At 37.2% G+C, this 18,971-nt stretch overlaps 2 protein-coding genes across 5 annotated transcripts; one reads left to right on the plus strand and one right to left on the minus strand.

The window, feature by feature from the left end:
• The first annotated feature begins 2,502 nt into the window (after nucleotides 1-2,502).
• Nucleotides 2,503-8,531, plus strand: LOC112706589 (calcineurin B-like protein 3). Of its 4 annotated transcripts, none has more exons than XM_025757974.3 (10): nucleotides 2,503-3,003; nucleotides 4,359-4,513; nucleotides 4,616-4,715; nucleotides 5,115-5,197; nucleotides 5,330-5,389; nucleotides 5,809-5,917; nucleotides 6,263-6,315; nucleotides 7,141-7,221; nucleotides 7,744-7,856; nucleotides 7,976-8,531. In XM_025757974.3, the coding sequence occupies exons 3-10, from the start codon at nucleotides 4,676-4,678 to the stop codon at nucleotides 8,031-8,033; spliced, it is 597 nt and encodes a 198-aa protein (XP_025613759.1). In that variant the 5' UTR covers nucleotides 2,503-3,003; nucleotides 4,359-4,513; nucleotides 4,616-4,675; the 3' UTR covers nucleotides 8,034-8,531. The 4 variants fall into 4 exon arrangements, with proteins under 4 accessions (XP_025613759.1, XP_072057998.1, XP_072057996.1 ...); XM_072201895.1 differs by lacking the exon at nucleotides 2,503-3,003 and adding an exon at nucleotides 3,052-3,384; XM_025757982.3 differs by lacking the exon at nucleotides 2,503-3,003 and adding an exon at nucleotides 3,052-3,192.
• A 518-nt stretch (nucleotides 8,532-9,049) lies between these two features.
• Nucleotides 9,050-12,074, minus strand: LOC112706578 (glucan endo-1,3-beta-glucosidase 5-like). The gene is made up of 2 exons (XM_025757966.3): nucleotides 10,792-12,074; nucleotides 9,050-10,389 (listed from the first exon to the last, which is right to left on the minus strand). Exons 1-2 carry the CDS (start codon nucleotides 11,124-11,126, stop codon nucleotides 9,279-9,281), a joined length of 1,446 nt encoding a protein of 481 aa, XP_025613751.1. The 5' UTR covers nucleotides 11,127-12,074; the 3' UTR covers nucleotides 9,050-9,278.
• Between the last annotated feature and the right edge of the window lie 6,897 nt (nucleotides 12,075-18,971).

The following is an 18,971-nucleotide window of genomic DNA, read 5'->3' on the forward strand; positions in this document are numbered from 1 at the left end:
ATCAAATACGTTTGTTTATAAATCCCGCTAATGTGAAACAAATGTTGATAAGTACATGTTATTTTGTTTAAATTTGTTGTGGTTAGATGGAGCAGCAGTTATTAGGATATGAGGGGACCCTGTACAGATTAAATCAGGTTGAGCACATTGTTGGCAGACTTGATCGAGTGGTATGATGATATCCTTGTCGTTTATCTCTCTTTAATTATGAAACAGTGAACTTGTGCTATTTAGAGTTGACGCTGTTTTTTTGTTTTGTTTTTAATTTTATCCTTCCGTTTGGTAGGCGCTTCGGATCTTGCGTACTAGGCAAAATTTGATGACGAGGCCACCGGAGGCGATTGGGCCATATCTCAGACAAGTCGGGTTTGAGTATGTGGCCTACATGGTTGAGTTCAAGCATAATTGGCCACTTGCCTCGATATTGTTAGAAAGGTAGAGACTTGAGCCCCACACCTTTCATCTAGCATGCGGGGAGATGACCATCACGTTGCAGGACGTGGGGTATCAGTTGGGACTCAGGATCGATGGTGCTCCTGTGAGCGGGTGCATAGGTAGTTGGGAGCAGCACCACCAGGGACGGACCATTGAGGACTTTTGTCAGCAGTTACTGGGTGTTGTACCTAGCGTGGAGGACAGACAGTCATAGACGAAGTGAACTATCAAACTGTTGTGGTTCCTGAACACTGTCAGTGGAGAACTGGAGCAGGACGTCATTGGGTAAAGGACCAATTGGACGTCATTGTCTCGAGACTCAACCTAGAGAAGTGGTCCGGGAAATCATACGGTTGAGAAATAGCGGGCTGTGTTAGGGCAATTTGTGTGTCACCATAATATTTCATCTCTTCTTCATCGTCACCATCATTAGGAATTTCGGCAGGTTCTTCTTCGACATCGTCTCCATCATTGGGATTAACTCTATACTAATCCATCATCGGATCCTTAACAGCGGAACCATCGTGACTTTCACCGCCGTCATCCAACTCAGCATTGTCCACTTCAACATTAAACCCTTCTTGACTACCTTCAAGAGCCATATTCAAATCTACCATTGTCCGCCTGATATTTCATCTAACAGGCCCACTCAACGGACTATCGTCGACAGTATCCGCAGACGATCATCGGCCACCCAAATCAACGAGGAACACAGCTAACTCCAACAGATGAACATTTGCCCAGCGGTTGTGTCAAAACCATATAAGACGTACGTCATTGTCGTCGCGCAGACGATACCTGATTAAAAATACCATAACGTTTTTATCACAAGCGTGTTCACATAAATATACCACCAGCAGAACAACACAGTTGTGACATACCTTATATAAATTAAAGTACCATCTATTTCGGTTGGATATTTGTAGTAGATTTTCTTCACCTTCTTTGTCTCTTGCATTCCCACAGAGAGTAATACCAGATTCTTTAACAGCTCTAAACAATTGATTTCTGCTGTCAGATGGGTAAATATAGGTTGGTTCGATCTAAAAACGATAGAACATTCCTCATCATACACAATTTCTCCATCATAATGAATGGATAACAGTGGATTTCTTGCCATTGTAAAAATTTGAGATAATCAACAACTAAAAAGCTTGTCGAGAACAAATTTTGGTGCTCAACTTCGTTGTGTTAGGGCCATTTAGAGGAAAAACTTCGCATCGAGTTCGTCGGGGATGCGGCAAACTCTCTATATATTATAGAGTTATAGAGTTCGCCGGGGATACGACGAACTCCATAAAAAATATGGAGTTCGCGTGGGTGTACGATGAACTTGCCCTAATTACCAAAAAAAAGTGTATTCCTGTAAATAAAGATCAAAACTGTGTTCCGTAAAAATAATTATTTTTAATAATTTATAACGGAAAAAAAAATTCTATATTTAACTTGTTCAAATAAGATTTGGTTGGGCTTCAATCCAAAAAGAAAAAATGAAAAAAATTATATAAAAAATATTCAATAAGTTAAAATTAGCTCATAAGTTATTCGAGTTAAATGAGATAATTTAAATGTGAACTATATGATTATTAAAATTGTAAATCATATTTATTTAAAGCCAATATTTTTATTATTTTATATTTGAATTAAGATTAATTAATTTTTTATTTTTTTACTAAAATACTAATTCTGTAATATTTTCTTTTAAATTTTAAAATTAAATTACATATATTTTTAAATTATTTGTTTCAAAGATAATTTTTACACATGTAAAAATGTTTTTACATAAAAAATTAATAATTAAAACATAAATATATATTATATTAATAAAAATATTATTTATACATTGAAATTAACTATCAATATATTTGTGTATAAATAAATATATATAATTTAATTTATTTTTAATGTGTTTTTATATTCTAATATGTATTTTATAGTAATAACTGATTTTAATAATTAATTTTAGTGCACACATAATATAATTGTGTATTAAATAATTTTTTTGTTTTTGTATTAAATAATTTAATAAAACATGTTAAAATAGAGAAAGTTACAAACCATTTTTATAGCTATTCTTGTGAGACCAAAAATACTGATCCAAATATCCAATGATCCAATAAATGTTTTGCGTGGAACTGAGCAAAGCATGAAAAATTGAAAACCAAAACCACCAGTCAAGAGCCACGTGTGCAGCTAGGTGAGCCAAAACCCAAAAATTGGGTTCTCCTCAAAATTTTGTTCTCTCCTCTCTGAAAAATGGTTCTTCCTTTCTAATTTGCCAAAGCCCACTTCTCTCATTCTTCATTCTTCATTCGCATCTTTCGGTAGATTCGAGCCAACGTTCAAAATTTTGCAATTACTCACCAGTCACCACCTTATGAACAGATTAATGAATACTCTCCCTAATCATAATCATAACTAAACCCATATATAAATAAAAAAGAATAAAGAAGCTTGATGCTTTTCAATTTGTCCCTAAATTGCAATTTACAGAGGCAGACAAACATGTCCGAGAATATTGACTTCAACAACCTCTCGCTTTCCTTCTCTCTCTGCTTTTTCTGATAGGTAAACCCCACTTCTTTATCTCTACAGTTCTTATCTCAATTATTTCTTGTTGCTTTTTTGTTTTTAATTCTCTGAAGTATTCAACTTGTAGATCCAATTTCAAAAGCCCTAGTTTTTTATCTTTCTTTCTTTTTTATGTGTTTCAATCAATCAATAACCAATGATTATGTCTCTGTTCATCGTTGCACGGTCCGTATCTACTCCCTGCATTTTAATCCTTTATGGCTCTGGATTCGGAATCTGCAATGGATTTTCAACTAAGGCCTACGTCTAGTTTACATTGTTATTGTGTTTTTGCCTTGATTGATGCATATCCAGCTAAACATCTCATCCTTTCCGTGTAACTGTGTGCTTATGTCTGAATTTTATGCTCTGCAATTGGTAATTTGATTTTTTATTACCGGGTCTTAGGTGCAATCACGTTGATAAGACTTCTTTAACCTGATTGCCTCAAAATTGGTTTGGCAGCCTATTTGATTGGGGATTGAATTCATGGAGATTCTCTTTGAGATCATGTTTCTGCTTTCTATGGTTAAGGATGTAGAATATTTGTTCGAGTAAAATAGGCTAATTGAGTGAATCTGTTTTGGTGTGTCTGAATACATGAATTATTAAATTCTCTAGTAATGACAGCGAGTTGACTTTTAAGCTATATTCTCTTAGAAGGTGGAAACCTTTTTCCGAATTCATACTGTATTGAAATATTAAGCATGCACGATGGATTCATATACAAATCAATTTAATGCTAAATGGAATTTTATATTTACCTCCTGCTGTTGATCGGAACACTACTGTATCTGTGCATGTTAAATTAATGGCATAGCTGAAGTGTTTTGGCTTCTTATAATGATACTCAAATGCATGGAACAATGATGTTATTGAGGTGGACCATTCGAGCTCACGCATGGTTCTAGACTTCTAGTTATCGAAATTCTAGAAGTTTTTGTTCTATTGCAATATGTTTAGTTTGTACTCAGAGTCTTAGAGATTTGGACTCTTGGAAATAAAGAAATTGTCGATTATATCTGTATATCCTATAACACTTTCTAATTTTTATGACACTTGTCTTCGAGTCTAAGTGGCAACAATGAGGCTTCTGAAGGGGAATGAGAATTGTAATTGTGTTCTTAAATGTTGTCAGATTTAAATCACGAATTGAAAACATTTCTTTCGTTTTCCTTTTCCACAGCAGCTTGAATTTGAATATTGCTTGTGGTATACCTGTCAAACAATGTGTCAAATAATGGATAGTTTAGGCTTGACTTATCTGCTATGCAGTCCTCTCTCATCTGCTTGAAAGTGTAGGTGACCATAGGCAATTCACCATACTCACCATTGAATTTTCTGGATTTCAGGTATGGGGAGTTTTGACATCCGGGAAATATCATGGTGCAGTGCCTAGACGGATTATAGCATTTGTGTGCTGGTCTGGTAAATTGTTGTGATTCTGATTCATCAAAGCAACCCAGAGGCTTAGAAAATCCAGAAGTTCTTGCAAGAGAGACAGTGTGTATGTTATTATTGCCTATTTCTTTCCATCTTATGTTGTGAGAAGCTTTTCAAGGGATGATTAATCATGTATCACATTGTAAATTAAACTTTATGTTAGCAGTTGTGAGTTGACATTTATAACAAACTATCGATCCTGGTTGCATCTAATTATGGTCCTACCATGCTTATCTTTGCTTCTTGGGTCTCGCACAGGCACATAGGCAAGATTTCTTGCATATTGTATTTGCAGATCTTATAGAATTATTTATTGATTACTGTTTAATTCACTGATAATTACGCCGAAGTACTGGGCTTAGGGGTGCCTTATGACACTTACCTGTCGATACGCCAATGGACAGATCTTTTAAGTTACTGTAAGCAAATATATTGTTGTTATCTGGAAATCATGACAATGATCTTGGCACTGTGTAGATATTTCCAGTGATTTATGAATGTCTGAAAATTAAGCTGCTATCTACGAGTATTTGTACAACTGGATTCTATTGTTTAAAGGAACTTGTTCAAATCCTGAAACAATTCTCTTTTCTATTTCTCATTTTTCTTTGCTTGTCAAAAGCTTAAAATGAAGTGGTTATTTATCAGTTTGATTACCGATGCAGTTAGTGTAAGTGAGATAGAAGCACTTTATGAACTGTTCAAGAAGATCAGCAGTGCGGTGATTGATGATGGATTAATTAATAAGGTGAATTATGACAGTGTCCTGTCCTGTCTTTCTCTCATTTGTGTTATGGTATCTGTATTTGTACATTTCAGGATGATTTCTTTCTTTCAGCATGGTATTTGTACTTGATGGTTTTCTTATTTTATATGGCAGGAAGAATTTCAGTTGGCACTATTTAAGACAAACAAGAAGGAGAGCTTGTTTGCAGATAGGGTTTGTAGAGCTTTATCTTATAATTTTATGTACAACTTCTTTTAATCTATTGTCTGAGAGTAAGAAACAATAAATAAGCATATAACAAAAGAATTTTGAATTTATTTATTTGTGTATTTGTTGGGAAATTCTAACTCTTATAATTTAGCTGTGGATAAGAGTTGCAATTTCTGAAGAAAAAATGTAAAAGTTTATCTTCAGTTACCATTCTATGTAGATTAGCCTGTTGGACTTATTCCACCTTGTTATTATGTGTGGTTATAATAGGCCACCTTTTTTTTTTTACCCCCTTTATTAGCTGGATTAGACTTCTCTTCTTGGATAATGCTTATGATCCCACATAGTGTATACATTATAATATTAATCTCAGAAAAGTATTTGTTTTCTATTCATGATCTTGCATTTTCTGAATTCTGTAGGTGTTTGACTTGTTTGACACCAAGCACAATGGGATACTTGATTTTGACGAGTTTGCACGTGCTCTCTCTGTCTTTCATCCCAATGCTCCAATTGATGATAAAATTGAGTGTGAGATGACCAATTCTAACAAGACTAGACTTATATTCTTGTGAACAATTTTATTTGGGTTTAGAAAGGTGTGGGTATTTATTGGATGGGGAGGTAGATCATATCTATTGTTTTTAGCATGTCAGGCTTCTCTAAAGTGAGGAGGTTAGTCACCCTTAAATCAAGGTAGTGAGATGCACACATCATGGGAGTTATGAATTAGTGCCTCACTTTTACTTCATAAAGTTTCTCACTTTAGGGGATCTTTTTTTTGTTTTCAGTAGTCTATTCATTTATCTTACTGCACTTTCTATTTGTTAGTAATCCATGTGCTTGTTGGGGATTTCCAACTTTACTCCTTTGCAGTTTCATTTCAATTGTATGATCTCAAACAGCAAGGATTTATTGAGAGACAAGAGGTAATTTATTTTTCCTTATATTCTAATTAAATGAAGAAGTTTTGTCTGCTGTTCTATACACTATTTTGTATTCTGTTTGGGTTACTTGACAAATAATGTAGGAAAAAATTGTGTTCGCAACTGAATGTATACCTTGCACAATTTGTTTTTCTGAAGCCCATTGGCAGTGTATTTTCTATTCTCTTTTGGTGGAAATATACAAGACCCTTGATTGAAAATCAGGAATATCTCATGAATTTCTTAAAGGTAGATTGGACCCTGTTGCCTCATGGCCTACTGTCTGGCTTTGATTCGGAGATGTCAAAAGTTGGAATATAGATTATTACCTGTTCACGAATCCAAAAACTGTATTGTTTTTTGCCAAGTTGATTTATAGAACATAACCTGTTCTGCGTTGACAACCTGAGCTCAGTGATTATTAATAAGAACTGTGAACAACGTATATGAGTTGGTAGTCCATTGCAAGGCACTCACTAAAAGGCAGGTTTAATATGTTTAGCATAAAAACTGAAGCCCAAGGTCATGGCTAAATTATTTGTTTATCATACCTGCGTATAGGTTATTTTGTCTTGCGCTTTAGCACTGTAAATTATCGGTCCTTTAGAACTATATATTACTTTTCTTCTTGACTTTTACCTCTTAAAAACTCAAGTTTATGCTTAAAATTTAATTGTAAATGAGTTTAGCATGATGTGTTAGAATCTCAGTACCATAATTTGTGTTATTTTCTTTTGTGCTCTATAATCTGTCTGATCTAAAATGTTTTTTGTTATTGGCTGTGCCTGTACTTGATATGTATTGATGATCATTTTCTTTTATGTATAGGTAAAACAAATGGTGGTGGCCACTCTTGCTGAATCTGGTATGAATCTCTCGGATGATGTGATCGAAAGTATCATTGACAAGGTGCTTCAGTTATCTGATAAAACTTTGTTTTTGGCATTTTATTTGGCTTTTCTTGATGTCTGGAACTAATTTTCTCACTCATTAAATTTACACTCATCAGTCATCAAGTGTGTATGTTATATGTAATGCATGCCTACTCTGGAAATTAGCAATCTAGTTTTTCCTGTTTGTGATTGATTTTTAAAAATCTGGCAGCTAACCCTGTGGAGTCTCCAATTTTTTTATTTATTTATTTAGAAGTGTATGTTCTTTAGACAGATGCATGTTTACTCTTCAATTATTTCTCATAAATTAGTCACTACGGGGGGCAATTATGTATTCTTTGTTCTGTATTTTCGTGTTTTTACTCTAAGATTCTCTACTAAATTTCTCTTTAAAGTAAATAAAGCGAAGCTTCTTCAGTCTTAATTATTATTGAACTCTTAGTTTCATGATTGTTGATAGCAATGGCATAAACCATAACTCGTTTGCTATCACAATTGTGTCTCTTTATCTGTCACTGACAGTTTTTAAACCATTTAGACATTCGAGGAAGCTGACACAAAACATGATGGGAAGATCGACAAGGAAGAATGGCGAAACCTTGTATTGCGGCATCCATCTCTTCTGAAAAATATGACTCTTCAGTACCTTAAGTGAGTCGCTTCAGTACATTGATATTGAAATCTTGAAATTCAATTGAAAGAGATCGATCTAAGTATGCTTTTTATTAAACTCTGGATTCTAACATCTCACTTAAATTGTTTCCTTGCAGAGACATCACCACCACATTTCCCAGTTTTGTGTTTCACTCTCAAGTCGATGACACTTGAGGCAACTATATCCATGCCAGTATCAGTGGGGTTGACTGGGAATGGCTTTGCTTCGATTTTTTCTTGTGAATGATTGGGTGCTCTGAAGGATTATTTGGAAGCGTATGGATTGATTTGGAGGTTGTTTATATTTCCATTATGAGTAGAAAGAAAGAACCTTAGATTGAACAAATGGGTTTGCTTAATTATTTGTTTCAATTGAGAATAAAAGGGGAACAGAATAGAACATTAAGGTGTTTAAGCAGCACCTTGGAATTTTGGTGAGAAATATGTTGCCATTAAGTGGTGTGCAAAGGCTCCAGAAGACTATGAAGATGTGTTTAAACAGACGCATATGGACATGCAACATGCAACATGCCCATCGTTAAGAGCTGCTTCACAGTACACACTTGATTGAGATTACATTACATGGCATGTTAATTCTCATAGCCAAAACCAACCATGCCTTCCACCCGTCCCTGAAGATTTTAAAAACAGAAAAAATTGTTCTTTCTATCACTTTTCTTTCGCTTTTTGCCATTATTTTCTTCAAGGTTGGCGATAAATTATGAGAGTCAACGATGTCTGTTTTATTGTAATTATAATTTTTGAATGGGTATGGGTTTGAGAAATTAATTCAAACAAAAAACTGAGTGCCTAAAATCACTGGTTGTCAGAAGTGTCTTTTATTCATGTCTACAACTTCATTAACAGTATTAGATTAATTTAACGCGTAACGGTAAATGCTACATAGACACTAGAAAGAGAGAACTGGTTTTGGTGCTGTTCCATGGCATTGGCATCTAAGTACATGCTGGAATGTTAGTACCTTTGTGGATCTTGTGAATCATGAGAAAGTTCAGACACGTTAAAACAAAACATACATTAGTATCTTCATACTGCAAAGTCTGCAATATAACATTTGGCTTCCAAGAAATTTTTTGAGAAAAATCAGAGGCTCCACCCTTCCAACCAAGTTGAACAATAATAAAACTATTAGTGTGATTTGTTCTTTTCAGTCATGAAACAAAAGGCACTAGAACAAGCATCAATGATGAATCGTTTAATATTGTAAAAGTCAGTGTTTGTTCCATCTCTTGTATGATATACATTGAGTGAATAATATATGGTGAGCTGCAGATCAATAATGCTGTTTGGTATGTTTCTAATTGCTTACATCAGCTATTCTACTTTTACTTCCAGATCCATCATCCATCAAAAACCTGCTCATGAAACCTCTAAATTGATAAATTCCCACACTGAGACTTAAAAAATCCATTGGATAATTAAAATTACCAGCAGAATGCAGAGATGATATTTATATGTTGTTGTTATCTGAGAAGCAGATGAATCAGAATCTTTATCCTTAACTCCCAAAATAAAACGACAAGCCCCAACTGAAGGGTCTCTAGAAGTAACCACACCAAGACCATCAAAATTGCAGCTTCTTGCATCTTGCATTTGCAGCTGATAGTAACTATTAAAGGCGTATGAAATGTTACCCTTTTCTCCAATTCCATTACAAGAACCTCCATAGTTTAGAGTAGTGCAGTCTGCAACACTGCATGCCATTCTCACATGGTTTGCCACATTATTCATATCACTGGAAGCGCTTGCCACACACCATCTTGAAGGTAGGTACTCAACATTCTTTGCATTCTTCAACTCCTTGTTTCCAAGGCCAAGGTTCAATGGATATTTAGGTTTTCCATCAAAAGAGAATATCCCCCAGTGTCTCTCAAAGCTTCCTGGAAGTATGCTCTTTGCTCCTTCATCCAGCAGGCTAAAGATATAAATATCCATAGGCGGTGAATTCGGCCTCAACGGTGTCCCTTTGTTGCTTAGGACATGATTGACTAGGCCTTGATTGAAGACCCTTGCTGCAGTGATATTCGCACCCATGGCTCCATCGGAGGGCCATCCGATTTCTCCAATGACAATAGGCATCTGGCCATACCCAAGTTTACTGAGAGCTGCAACCAAAGTGTCATAGTTGCCATCAAAGGCATTGGTGTAAACATTGGGGCCATCTATGACAGGATGAGTTGTTCCCTCAAAGAATGCATAGTCTTGAGGGAACTCTCCATTGTCATAGAGGCTGAGAAATGGATAGATATTAACAATGAATGGGGCTCCATTTGAGTTGAGGAACTGAACCAGCTGAGTCATTATCTGGGTCAGTTCTGGCCTGAATGCACCTTGGGATGGAACTGTGGACTCATAGGCATCTGCATTGCATGGCACAACTAGTTTTACAGAGCCAGCTAGATTTGCTTTCACTATGGACTCTTGTAGATTCTGTATTGCCGGAATCACAAAATTCTGAAATTCACCATTATAACTCGTCAGGAATGGCTCATTTCCAACAGCAATATACCTGCATTAACAGGCCCAAGATGGAATCATGATTCACATCCATCTTGATAAAATACCATAAACTATAATCAATTTGCATTGGTCGAGTGAGACAGCTTGCTCGTTTGTTTAAACAATAGTTGTGGGTTTAAATCTAGTTTGTCTTATGTATGCAGCAACTCGCCTTAATATTTTGGTCCCTAATATTGTTTCACTGAATGATTATCCGTGGCTTAAGGGAAAAAAAAACAAGAAACAGTCTAGTGCAAAAGGATCTTGCTAAAATTACTCATGAACTAATAGGCATACAGATTGTTAGAAAGTAAATAATTAAAGATGGTGGTGCAGTAGAATCAGCTTGTGTTTGGTGACAGAAGCAATAAAGCTTAAAAAAGCATGTAATGATTATGGAAAGTTACGTTACCTGATAAGAGCGCCATGCTTGGACATATAAGCAGAAACATTCTTCTGAATCCACATGTCTGCAGCTGAAGGAGATGAGCTCAAGAGAGAGAGATGCTCGTTAGGGATGCCAAGCATGATCTCAATCCCACTCCCCATCAGTGCCTTCAACACCTCCTCCTCTGCCTCGAACAACTTCACCTTCCCAATCTTATTATCTTTCAGCAGATCAACCACCGTCGTCGGCTTTAGCTTCCGGAACGACACCGTCCCCCAGTTCACCCCTATTCCCGTCTCTGCCACCGCACCAGAAGCACCACACAAGGCTAATATCACCACCACCACCATCACCAACATTTTTAGCTTCCACTCACAATCACACTCTTGTAAGTTGTAACTGCCTCATATACTTTAGTAACTGCTATGCAGGCAATTACCACACTGCCCTGCTTATGTTACCTCCTTTTTTTTTTTTTTATTGTCGGCGTTAATAATAATGGTTCATATTACTTGCGTCTCAGAAAAATAAATGTTGTTTTCACTTTTCAGTTTTCACACATTTGGAATCTGTTTTTTTGAACTGGTGACCGGGATTATTATCGGTTGTCATGAACAACTTTTGTGGTTTGGGTTGTCAACTTGCCATACGTATTTGTATAAGTAATTTTCATACTTTACTAGTTTACTTATGCCCATCAAATATGAAATGAATCATCATCCTATAATTCTACACGTAAATTAAGGGAACATAGGAAATCATTAGTTTAAATTACTTTATTTTATTTAGCAATTATTATGATAAATACAACAATATGGAATTAGTGGATGATAGATGATTAAGGTAGAAGGTGACATTGGTTTTATGTGAAACTGAAACATGGTGTTCCTTCCAGCAAGGATCAATTATGACGAGGCTGTTGATTATTTGAATTAGGAATTAGTGAAATAGTGGCTTGGGCAGGAAAAGACCAATTACGTTTTCAACTTTATAACGAACACTGCAGCGGATGAAGCTCTGATCGTTCACTTGGAGACAGAGTGAGCCATTGGATTTACTCATATATATAATCATGGAGATTAAGCACATTTAAATTACGCAGTGGGACACTGACCAACGAGGATTTGAGCAAAACGGGACATGTGTACAAGGTTGTTTGTCGTTTGCCAAAGTGAGGGACGAGACAGACAGGGAGAGAGAGATGCGGAGAAGTCAACAGCTGGGTTTCTACTGTGTAGGGTCCGACATTTTTGACGTGGCACTGCGAGCTCTTGACGGCGGTGGTGTCCCCCTTTATCTCAATTCTCATCCCTCTGCTATTCCTCCATTCGCCATTTTTTTATAATTAATCTCCATTATAAATAAGAATTTAATTTTTTTTGGTGGCTTAAATAAGTAACAAAAAAACAACAAAAATAAAGGCCCACTAGCTAGTACACTTACCACTTTGTGCAATGTCATATTTATTGAATTTTATAACTTAAATTACATAGTCTTTTCATACTCATTTATAAATAAAAAAAAAAGATTACGAGTTCGAATTTTCTTATCTTTGGTCCAATCCAGTAAAAAAAATCCACTAACCATCGATTATTGTGTCTCTCTTTTTTTTATCCGTGACATTTACGTAACTAAATTTATAAATAAAATATTTTAGGCATCAAAATTAAATTATTATAAATAAAATGCTTTTTGTATACTAAGTATTTTTTTGGTGCCACCAAATGAGAGTTAAACACCAAAGTGGTCCCTGAGATTCACAAAATGCATTGATTTAGTCCCTGAGTTTCCAATTGTACAAATTTAGTCCTCCAGATTGAAAAAAAATGCATCAAGTTGGTCCCCGCATATTTTTCGGCCAGATTCCTTACCGCCGGGAGTGACGTGGCGAATGAGTGCCACGCTGGAGTGTCCAACGGTTGGATGATGTGGCAAATGAAACTTGATGCACCAATGTTGTCCCTGATTCCTTTTTTAAACCCTAACTCCGAATTGGCACAGCACATCTTCGTCTTCTTCTCTTCTTCGTCTTCTTCTTCTTCCTCTTCTTATTCTTCTTCTTCTTCTTCTTCTTCTTCTTCCCTGTTCATTCTCGTACCCATTGCTTTGCTGGTTGGAGGATGGTTGGACGTGCAGATGAAGGAGAGGGAAGTTCTTTGCGATCATGCACAAGGAGGCCAAGTCAGAGTAGAGGCACGCGAGTACCAGAGCGGTGTGGGTGTGGGAAACGTCCTGTGCTTCGATGGTCTGGAACGGAAACCCACCCAAATAAGCCCTTCTTTGGATGCCCGAATTACAACGTGAGTGTTTCATGAAGATTTGTTGCTGACTAATTTGATGGTAACAGTTAAATTTCATGTTCACAGAGTAGTGGAAGAAAATGGTGTGGCTTCTTTCGATGGGCAGACATTGGAGAAGATGATAAAGGAAATTTGGAAGACACTGCTGCATACAACAATGAAGAAGTGAGCGTTAGTCTTGCTTTGAGGATTGACAATTTGGAGGCTGAGTTAAGGACCCAGAAATATATGATACAAATGTTAGGATTGTTGTTTTTTTCTATGTTAGTTGTTGTTTTAGGTGTGATGTTAAAAATGTAAGAACTTGTTTCACCTGTGATGAGAAAAGTGTAAGAACTGTGTTTGGAAGCATCTGTTAATGAATGTATGGGAAATGTTTAATTTATTGGTGTGTTATTTGTAGATAGATTTTACAAAAATAGAAACCAAACTGAATGAACATAAGATGTAAATTGATAATAGTAGCTTTGTAGATTATAAACAAGACATTGTCAATGTAACATAGTTGCAGTTGTCCACATAAGGATAAACAGACTGAAACAGCTACCTTCAAGCATAAACTCTGTTAAATTATCTACTACCAGAAAATCAAAATAAATCATACAGTCTACATAAGAGCCATTCCCTAAGAAAGGTAACAAAAAATCCAAAATATCAACCAATGCCCAAATCCCATATATATTGTTAAAGCAGCTGCTACAACATCCCAATCAAGGGTTTTTCTTCCTTGGTGCCTTGAACTGAGGTGTTGGAACCATCTTCATGAACCTTTCCAACCTTGAAGCTGTGGCTGCAGTTGCTCCTTGCATGGGATCGACAGAAGAAGTTACTGGTTGTGGTGTGGTCTTCCGTTTAGTTGGTAACTTAGGTGGCCTTGTTGCTGGTGGTGGTGGTGCCTGCTTGAAGTGTAATAAGTTAAATGAGTTACTGTGAAAAGGGGAGTTAAATATAGGATTATGAACAACAAATTATTTGGGACATTTTATACCTCATCTTGTGTTCCACCATAGATTGGTTGGGATAATTCAACCTCTTCAGCTTGCGGTCCAGACACTGGGGGTGGAATGTCAGCTGCCGATGTTGCCGGATTGGTACTGTTGGTTGCTTCAGGTGCAGGTGTACTCCCAGTAGCAGTAGCTTTGTCCTTTGAAGCTGCCACAGCTGCTGCTGCAGCCGCAAGAGCAGCAGCAAGCTCATCAGCTCTCTTCTGTTTGCATCCCCTCTTGGTGTGGCCCTTTACACCACAATATGTGCATGTGAATGGCTTGAGCTGTCTCTTTAGGGTAACAGTCTGCTTAGCTTTCTTGTTTACACTAGGACCCTCATCAGCGTCCTTTCTTCTTTTGGTTGTGAGCTTTCCTGGTTTCCGTTTAGGTGTTAGGAGCCTGGGGCTTACTATATGCTGATTTTTCCCACATGGATTGACCCGGAAGAGGATTGATATAATGTTCGTAGGTCTTCGTGTATGAATCCATTGTGACCAAGGGGTGGCAGAAATCCTCTGGTCTCTTGTTCACCCGTGCAAGAACAGCACAGGCGTGGACACAGGGAATGCCTACAGCACACCAAACAGAACATGTTAGTTAACAGTTCAGGTAAAAATTACACTAAAATGAATCTAATGATAATGCAAATGAAGATAAATAGAAAGAAACAGAATTAGATGTAAATGTAACAAAAATTACCTATTAACATCCAGAATTGGCAGGTGCAGAGTCTTTTGCCTAGATCGACAACCATGTTTGTTGGTTGTCCATGGACCTCAAACTTCTCATAGGCTTCATCCCCAGTCCATATAGGTACCCAGTTCTTTGACTCTTTCCTTACCTTTTCTAACCGGCTCTGAATAACTGGAGGAAGTTTTCCGATGTGATTGTTCAACTTTATCTTGTTCTTTGCAATGGACCTCATTAGCTTCCAATATAAACTGGCTAACCTTCTGCATATCAGAAATGAAACACCACCCGTTAGCCTTATAGTCTCCCAAGTCTTCGTGGAGTAACTCCAAAAACCATTTCCAGTTCTCCTTATTTTCAATGTTGACTATAGCCCAAGCAACCACATAAATGTGGTGATTTGCATCTTGTGCGACAGCTGATAATATCTGTCCACCAATCTGCGTCTTCAGAAATGCACCGTCGAGGCCGATTAAAGGTCGACAACCAGCTTTAAACCCGTTCTTGCATCCACTCAGGCAGATATACATTTTTTCAAACATTACTTGGCCGTCAGGCAGTGGAGTAACCCCAATCTTTACAGTGGATCCCGGATTGGTCTTTAGGAGCGTTTCAGCATAATCCCTTAACAAGGCATACTGTGCCTTTTCATCCCCGTAGACAATATTTCTTGCATCAGCCAAGGCTCGGGCTAATGAATTCCTATGCAGTATGAGATCACACTTAGACCTGAAGTATGTTGCAGCCTCACATTGCTTGAAGTTGGGGTACTTTCTAACCTTCTTGACCAACTTACTTGCCAGCCAAGCTCTGTTTGCAGCCCTATTAGAATTCTCTCTCGGACATGTATGATCGTCATAAAAGGTCTTGATTTGCCAGCAAGTGTCCTCGTGATCCCTTGAGGCATAAACAACCCAGCAGCACTCTTCCACCTGGCACACTGCCCTACACCTCACATTGTCATTCTTTACAAACTTAATCCTTCTACCCTCTTGAATGGTAAACTCTCGCACAGCATCCCTGAATTCTTGTTTAGTGTTAAACTTCATTCCCACTTGCAGTTGCAACTCACCAAATCTCTCTCCCTCCTGGAAGATTGAAAATTCATCCGATTCTCCATCAGATTCCAATTCATCTTCAGAATTAGGAGGAGTCTTCATCTCCTCCGAGTGCCAAGAGTTGGCACCATCAGACTCTGCACCCGGGTCAAGAGCATCATACATAAATCCCCCTCCTGGACTTCCTAAAAAACCAAGGTCCACCTCTACATCAGATAAGTCTGCCACAATTGCATCATCATCTTGCATAATAGTGTCTTTATACAACTTTTCCTTTTCCTTGGCCATGGCTGAGGCCTTCTGAACCTTCTTGACCTCTTTCCTAATTGGTTGTTTAAGCAATTCATCATCACTACTAGAGCTGGTCTCCTGGACAGGGACATAAGAGTCATCCTCTGAACTCCCTTCATCACTGCTGGATCTGTTTCCAGTTAAATCCACATGAAAAGTTTGCTTCCCTTTGTTAGCACTCCACTGTCCCCTTGCCTGAGATCTTGGGATTCTTTTAGGTGGGTTAAATTTGGGCTTGGTTTTGGAAGTAATCTTGGGCTTGGGCTTTGGTTGAGTCTTCTTGGGCTTCTGGTTCTGTTTGGGTTTTGGATTCTGATTGACAGTTGGGGTTGTATTGGGCTTAGTAGTGGGTTTTGGGTTGGATATATGATGGAGTTTGGGGTTCTCATGATCAGCCATGGACTTGGTGTCATCATGCATAGGTTTTCTGATGGAAGTGTTAGTAGGAACTGGGATTGCAGTTGGACTGTTTGGAATGGGGATTGGGGTAGGAGGTTCTGGGTCAGGATCAGCTTTATCATGTGGCTTTTCATTTAAGGTTTCTTCAGGGGTGTTCTTCTTGTTTAACTCACCACCAGGCTCCTCTTGTTGAATATAATCCAGACATAGCACATCTTCTTTCCCCTCCAACAGTTCGGGTGTTGAAACTCCATGTTCGAAATAAACATCTACTAGGCCATCATTCATCTGTGCATGGAAGCACATCTCCCTTAATTCATCATCAGTGGTCAGAGCTCTCAATCCAACCTCCAAGCTCCTCTCCGGAACCAGCCACCAACACTCAATTACCTTGTCATATCCCAACTCCTTGAAATAGTTCCTGATGAAGAAGACATCAAGTCTATCCTCATCTAAATCACCTAAGCAAGCTTTATTGTCAGGTGAGTAAACCAACTTTCCATCAGCATTCTTCTTAAACGTTCTACCATGATGGAACATTATATCCAGCAACTTCTCCATCTGTATCGAAAAAAAAAATATACAACATTTTTACTAAAATATAGAATCCACAATCAACAACAGATCATATGCCAAAATCCCTAACTAACAACTACTTCAGTCACCATGCCATTATAGAAATTTCATATTTTCGGTTTGAAAACAGAGCATTCCGATTACCCCTACCCGCACCACCCAATGCAAAAATCCTATCCACTAAAATAGCATCCATGGTTTCCCATCAATCTACACCAAATTCCCAAGTAAAATCCATAATGTACGATACCTTACCACTACGTAGAACAGAAAAATACTATGTAATATTCTGCATGCCTACCTCTGTCACAGGAGATTCCAGGCAGAATCTTTGCTCCTTCCTTCATCGATCTTCAGCCAACGATGAAGAGGTTCCACTGAACTCCAGATTGTTTCACTTCGAAAAGTCACGCCAGGAGTCTAGAATGCCAGGGTTTGATGGTTTCAGTTCGCAGGAGATGAAGAAGACGAAGTGATCTTTAAATATTGGGGGAGGGGGTTTGAAAGTTTTGTAGATGCTGAGTTAAAATGGTGTCGTCTATTAGTGGGTTTAGCGCCAAAACCCAATACGATGTCGTTTTCGTTCATCCAGCGTGGCACTCATTCGCCACGTCACTCCCGGCGGTAAGGAATCTGGCCGGAAAATATGCGGGGGACCAACTTGATGCATTTTTTTCAATCTGGAGGACTAAATTTGTGCAATTGGGAACTCAGGGACTAAATCGGTGCATTTTGTAAATCTCAGGGACCACTTTGGTGTTTAACTCCACCAAATGATATTCTCACACGTTCAATTTATTGAAATTTAAGTCTAAAATATTGAAAAAGAATACTTCTAGTTGTTTCCTAAAAAAAATAAAGTATTAATTTAGGACAAAATGTGTGCATAAAGTAAACTTAGAACAAAATGCGAATCTTTTGAATTTTAAAACAGTATACATAACAAGGTTTTGCAGATTCCTAACTCCCAAATTGCACTTTTGCATTTCCATTTACCTCATTCCACAGCAAAAAAGCGGTTATTTACTCACAGACTCGTCCAATGCAAAATTAGTATTATACAGAGTTGTCAGATAATCAGATTAATATGTTTGATTCAGAGTATCATTCTTCTTTCTTTAATTTTATTTATTTATATCTTCATTCTTATTTTCTATCTTACTGAAGTTGTTAATATTTTGACATCAGAATGGAATTTGTGAGGGAAAGGCATTGATTCTGTCTGTAGGGTGAATATGATAGCCCACAGGAAGAAACAAACCCTTCAATCATAGAGCACTGCCACTCACTCTCAGATTCAAAGTATTTATGTCCTTTCAAAGTATTGATTCTGTTTGTAGGGCTATAAATAATGCAAATGCACTTTATAGCCTTTTCGAGGATTAACTGCAAAAGAAGACACGTCCCTTTGGACTTTTAGGAGGCCAGTGTTTTACACTTGTTTTTCAAATTATTTTTTATTTTTATTTTATCCACCTGAGAAAAATGGCCATAATTTCTGAAATATATATTCCCAACCAACACAAAGCCAAAAAGCTATTGCTAGCATATTAAACTATCAGTTGTGGAATAGAATCTTAAATTTTCATCCACCAAATACTCTTCAAAAATCAACCGAATTTATTATTTTTATCAATACTTTTAACTATCAATCTAATTCTTAGTCTAACAATTCAATAATATATTTGTAGTCCACAATTTTAAACATTATTAGTTAACTATTGGTTAAAAATAATAAATTCTTCTAGTCCTCTATCATTCCTCATATTATATAGTACAGCTTAATCCTTATCTTATCTTCTGTTCGTCTTTGAGGGAATCAAACATCAATTGGGCTCATAGGCACAGAATATTGAAAGCTTCTGAAGCACTCGTTGTTATACACTACAAAAGACTGAAGACTG

The sequence above is a fragment of the Arachis hypogaea genome, chromosome 1 (genome assembly GCF_003086295.3).
Source record: "Arachis hypogaea cultivar Tifrunner chromosome 1, arahy.Tifrunner.gnm2.J5K5, whole genome shotgun sequence".
Lineage (NCBI taxonomy): Eukaryota > Viridiplantae > Streptophyta > Magnoliopsida > Fabales > Fabaceae > Arachis > Arachis hypogaea.

What these genes read in the sequence shown, in the direction of transcription:
- LOC112706589 (XM_025757974.3), top strand. Translation starts at nt 4,676, where the DNA reads ATGCTTATCTTTGCTTCTTGGGTCTCGCACAGGCACATAG. An exon ending in ATGATGGATTAATTAATAAG is followed by an intron (nt 5,198 to 5,329) that starts GTGAATTATGAC and finishes TTTATATGGCAG; the next exon opens with GAAGAATTTCAGTTGGCACT. An exon ending in GATTTATTGAGAGACAAGAG is followed by an intron (nt 6,316 to 7,140) that starts GTAATTTATTTT and finishes TTTTATGTATAG; the next exon opens with GTAAAACAAATGGTGGTGGC.
- LOC112706578 (XM_025757966.3), bottom strand. Translation starts at nt 11,126, where the DNA reads ATGTTGGTGATGGTGGTGGTGGTGATATTAGCCTTGTGTGGTGCTTCT. An exon ending in AAGCATGGCGCTCTTATCAG is followed by an intron (nt 10,390 to 10,791) that starts GTAACGTAACTT and finishes CTGTTAATGCAG; the next exon opens with GTATATTGCTGTTGGAAATG.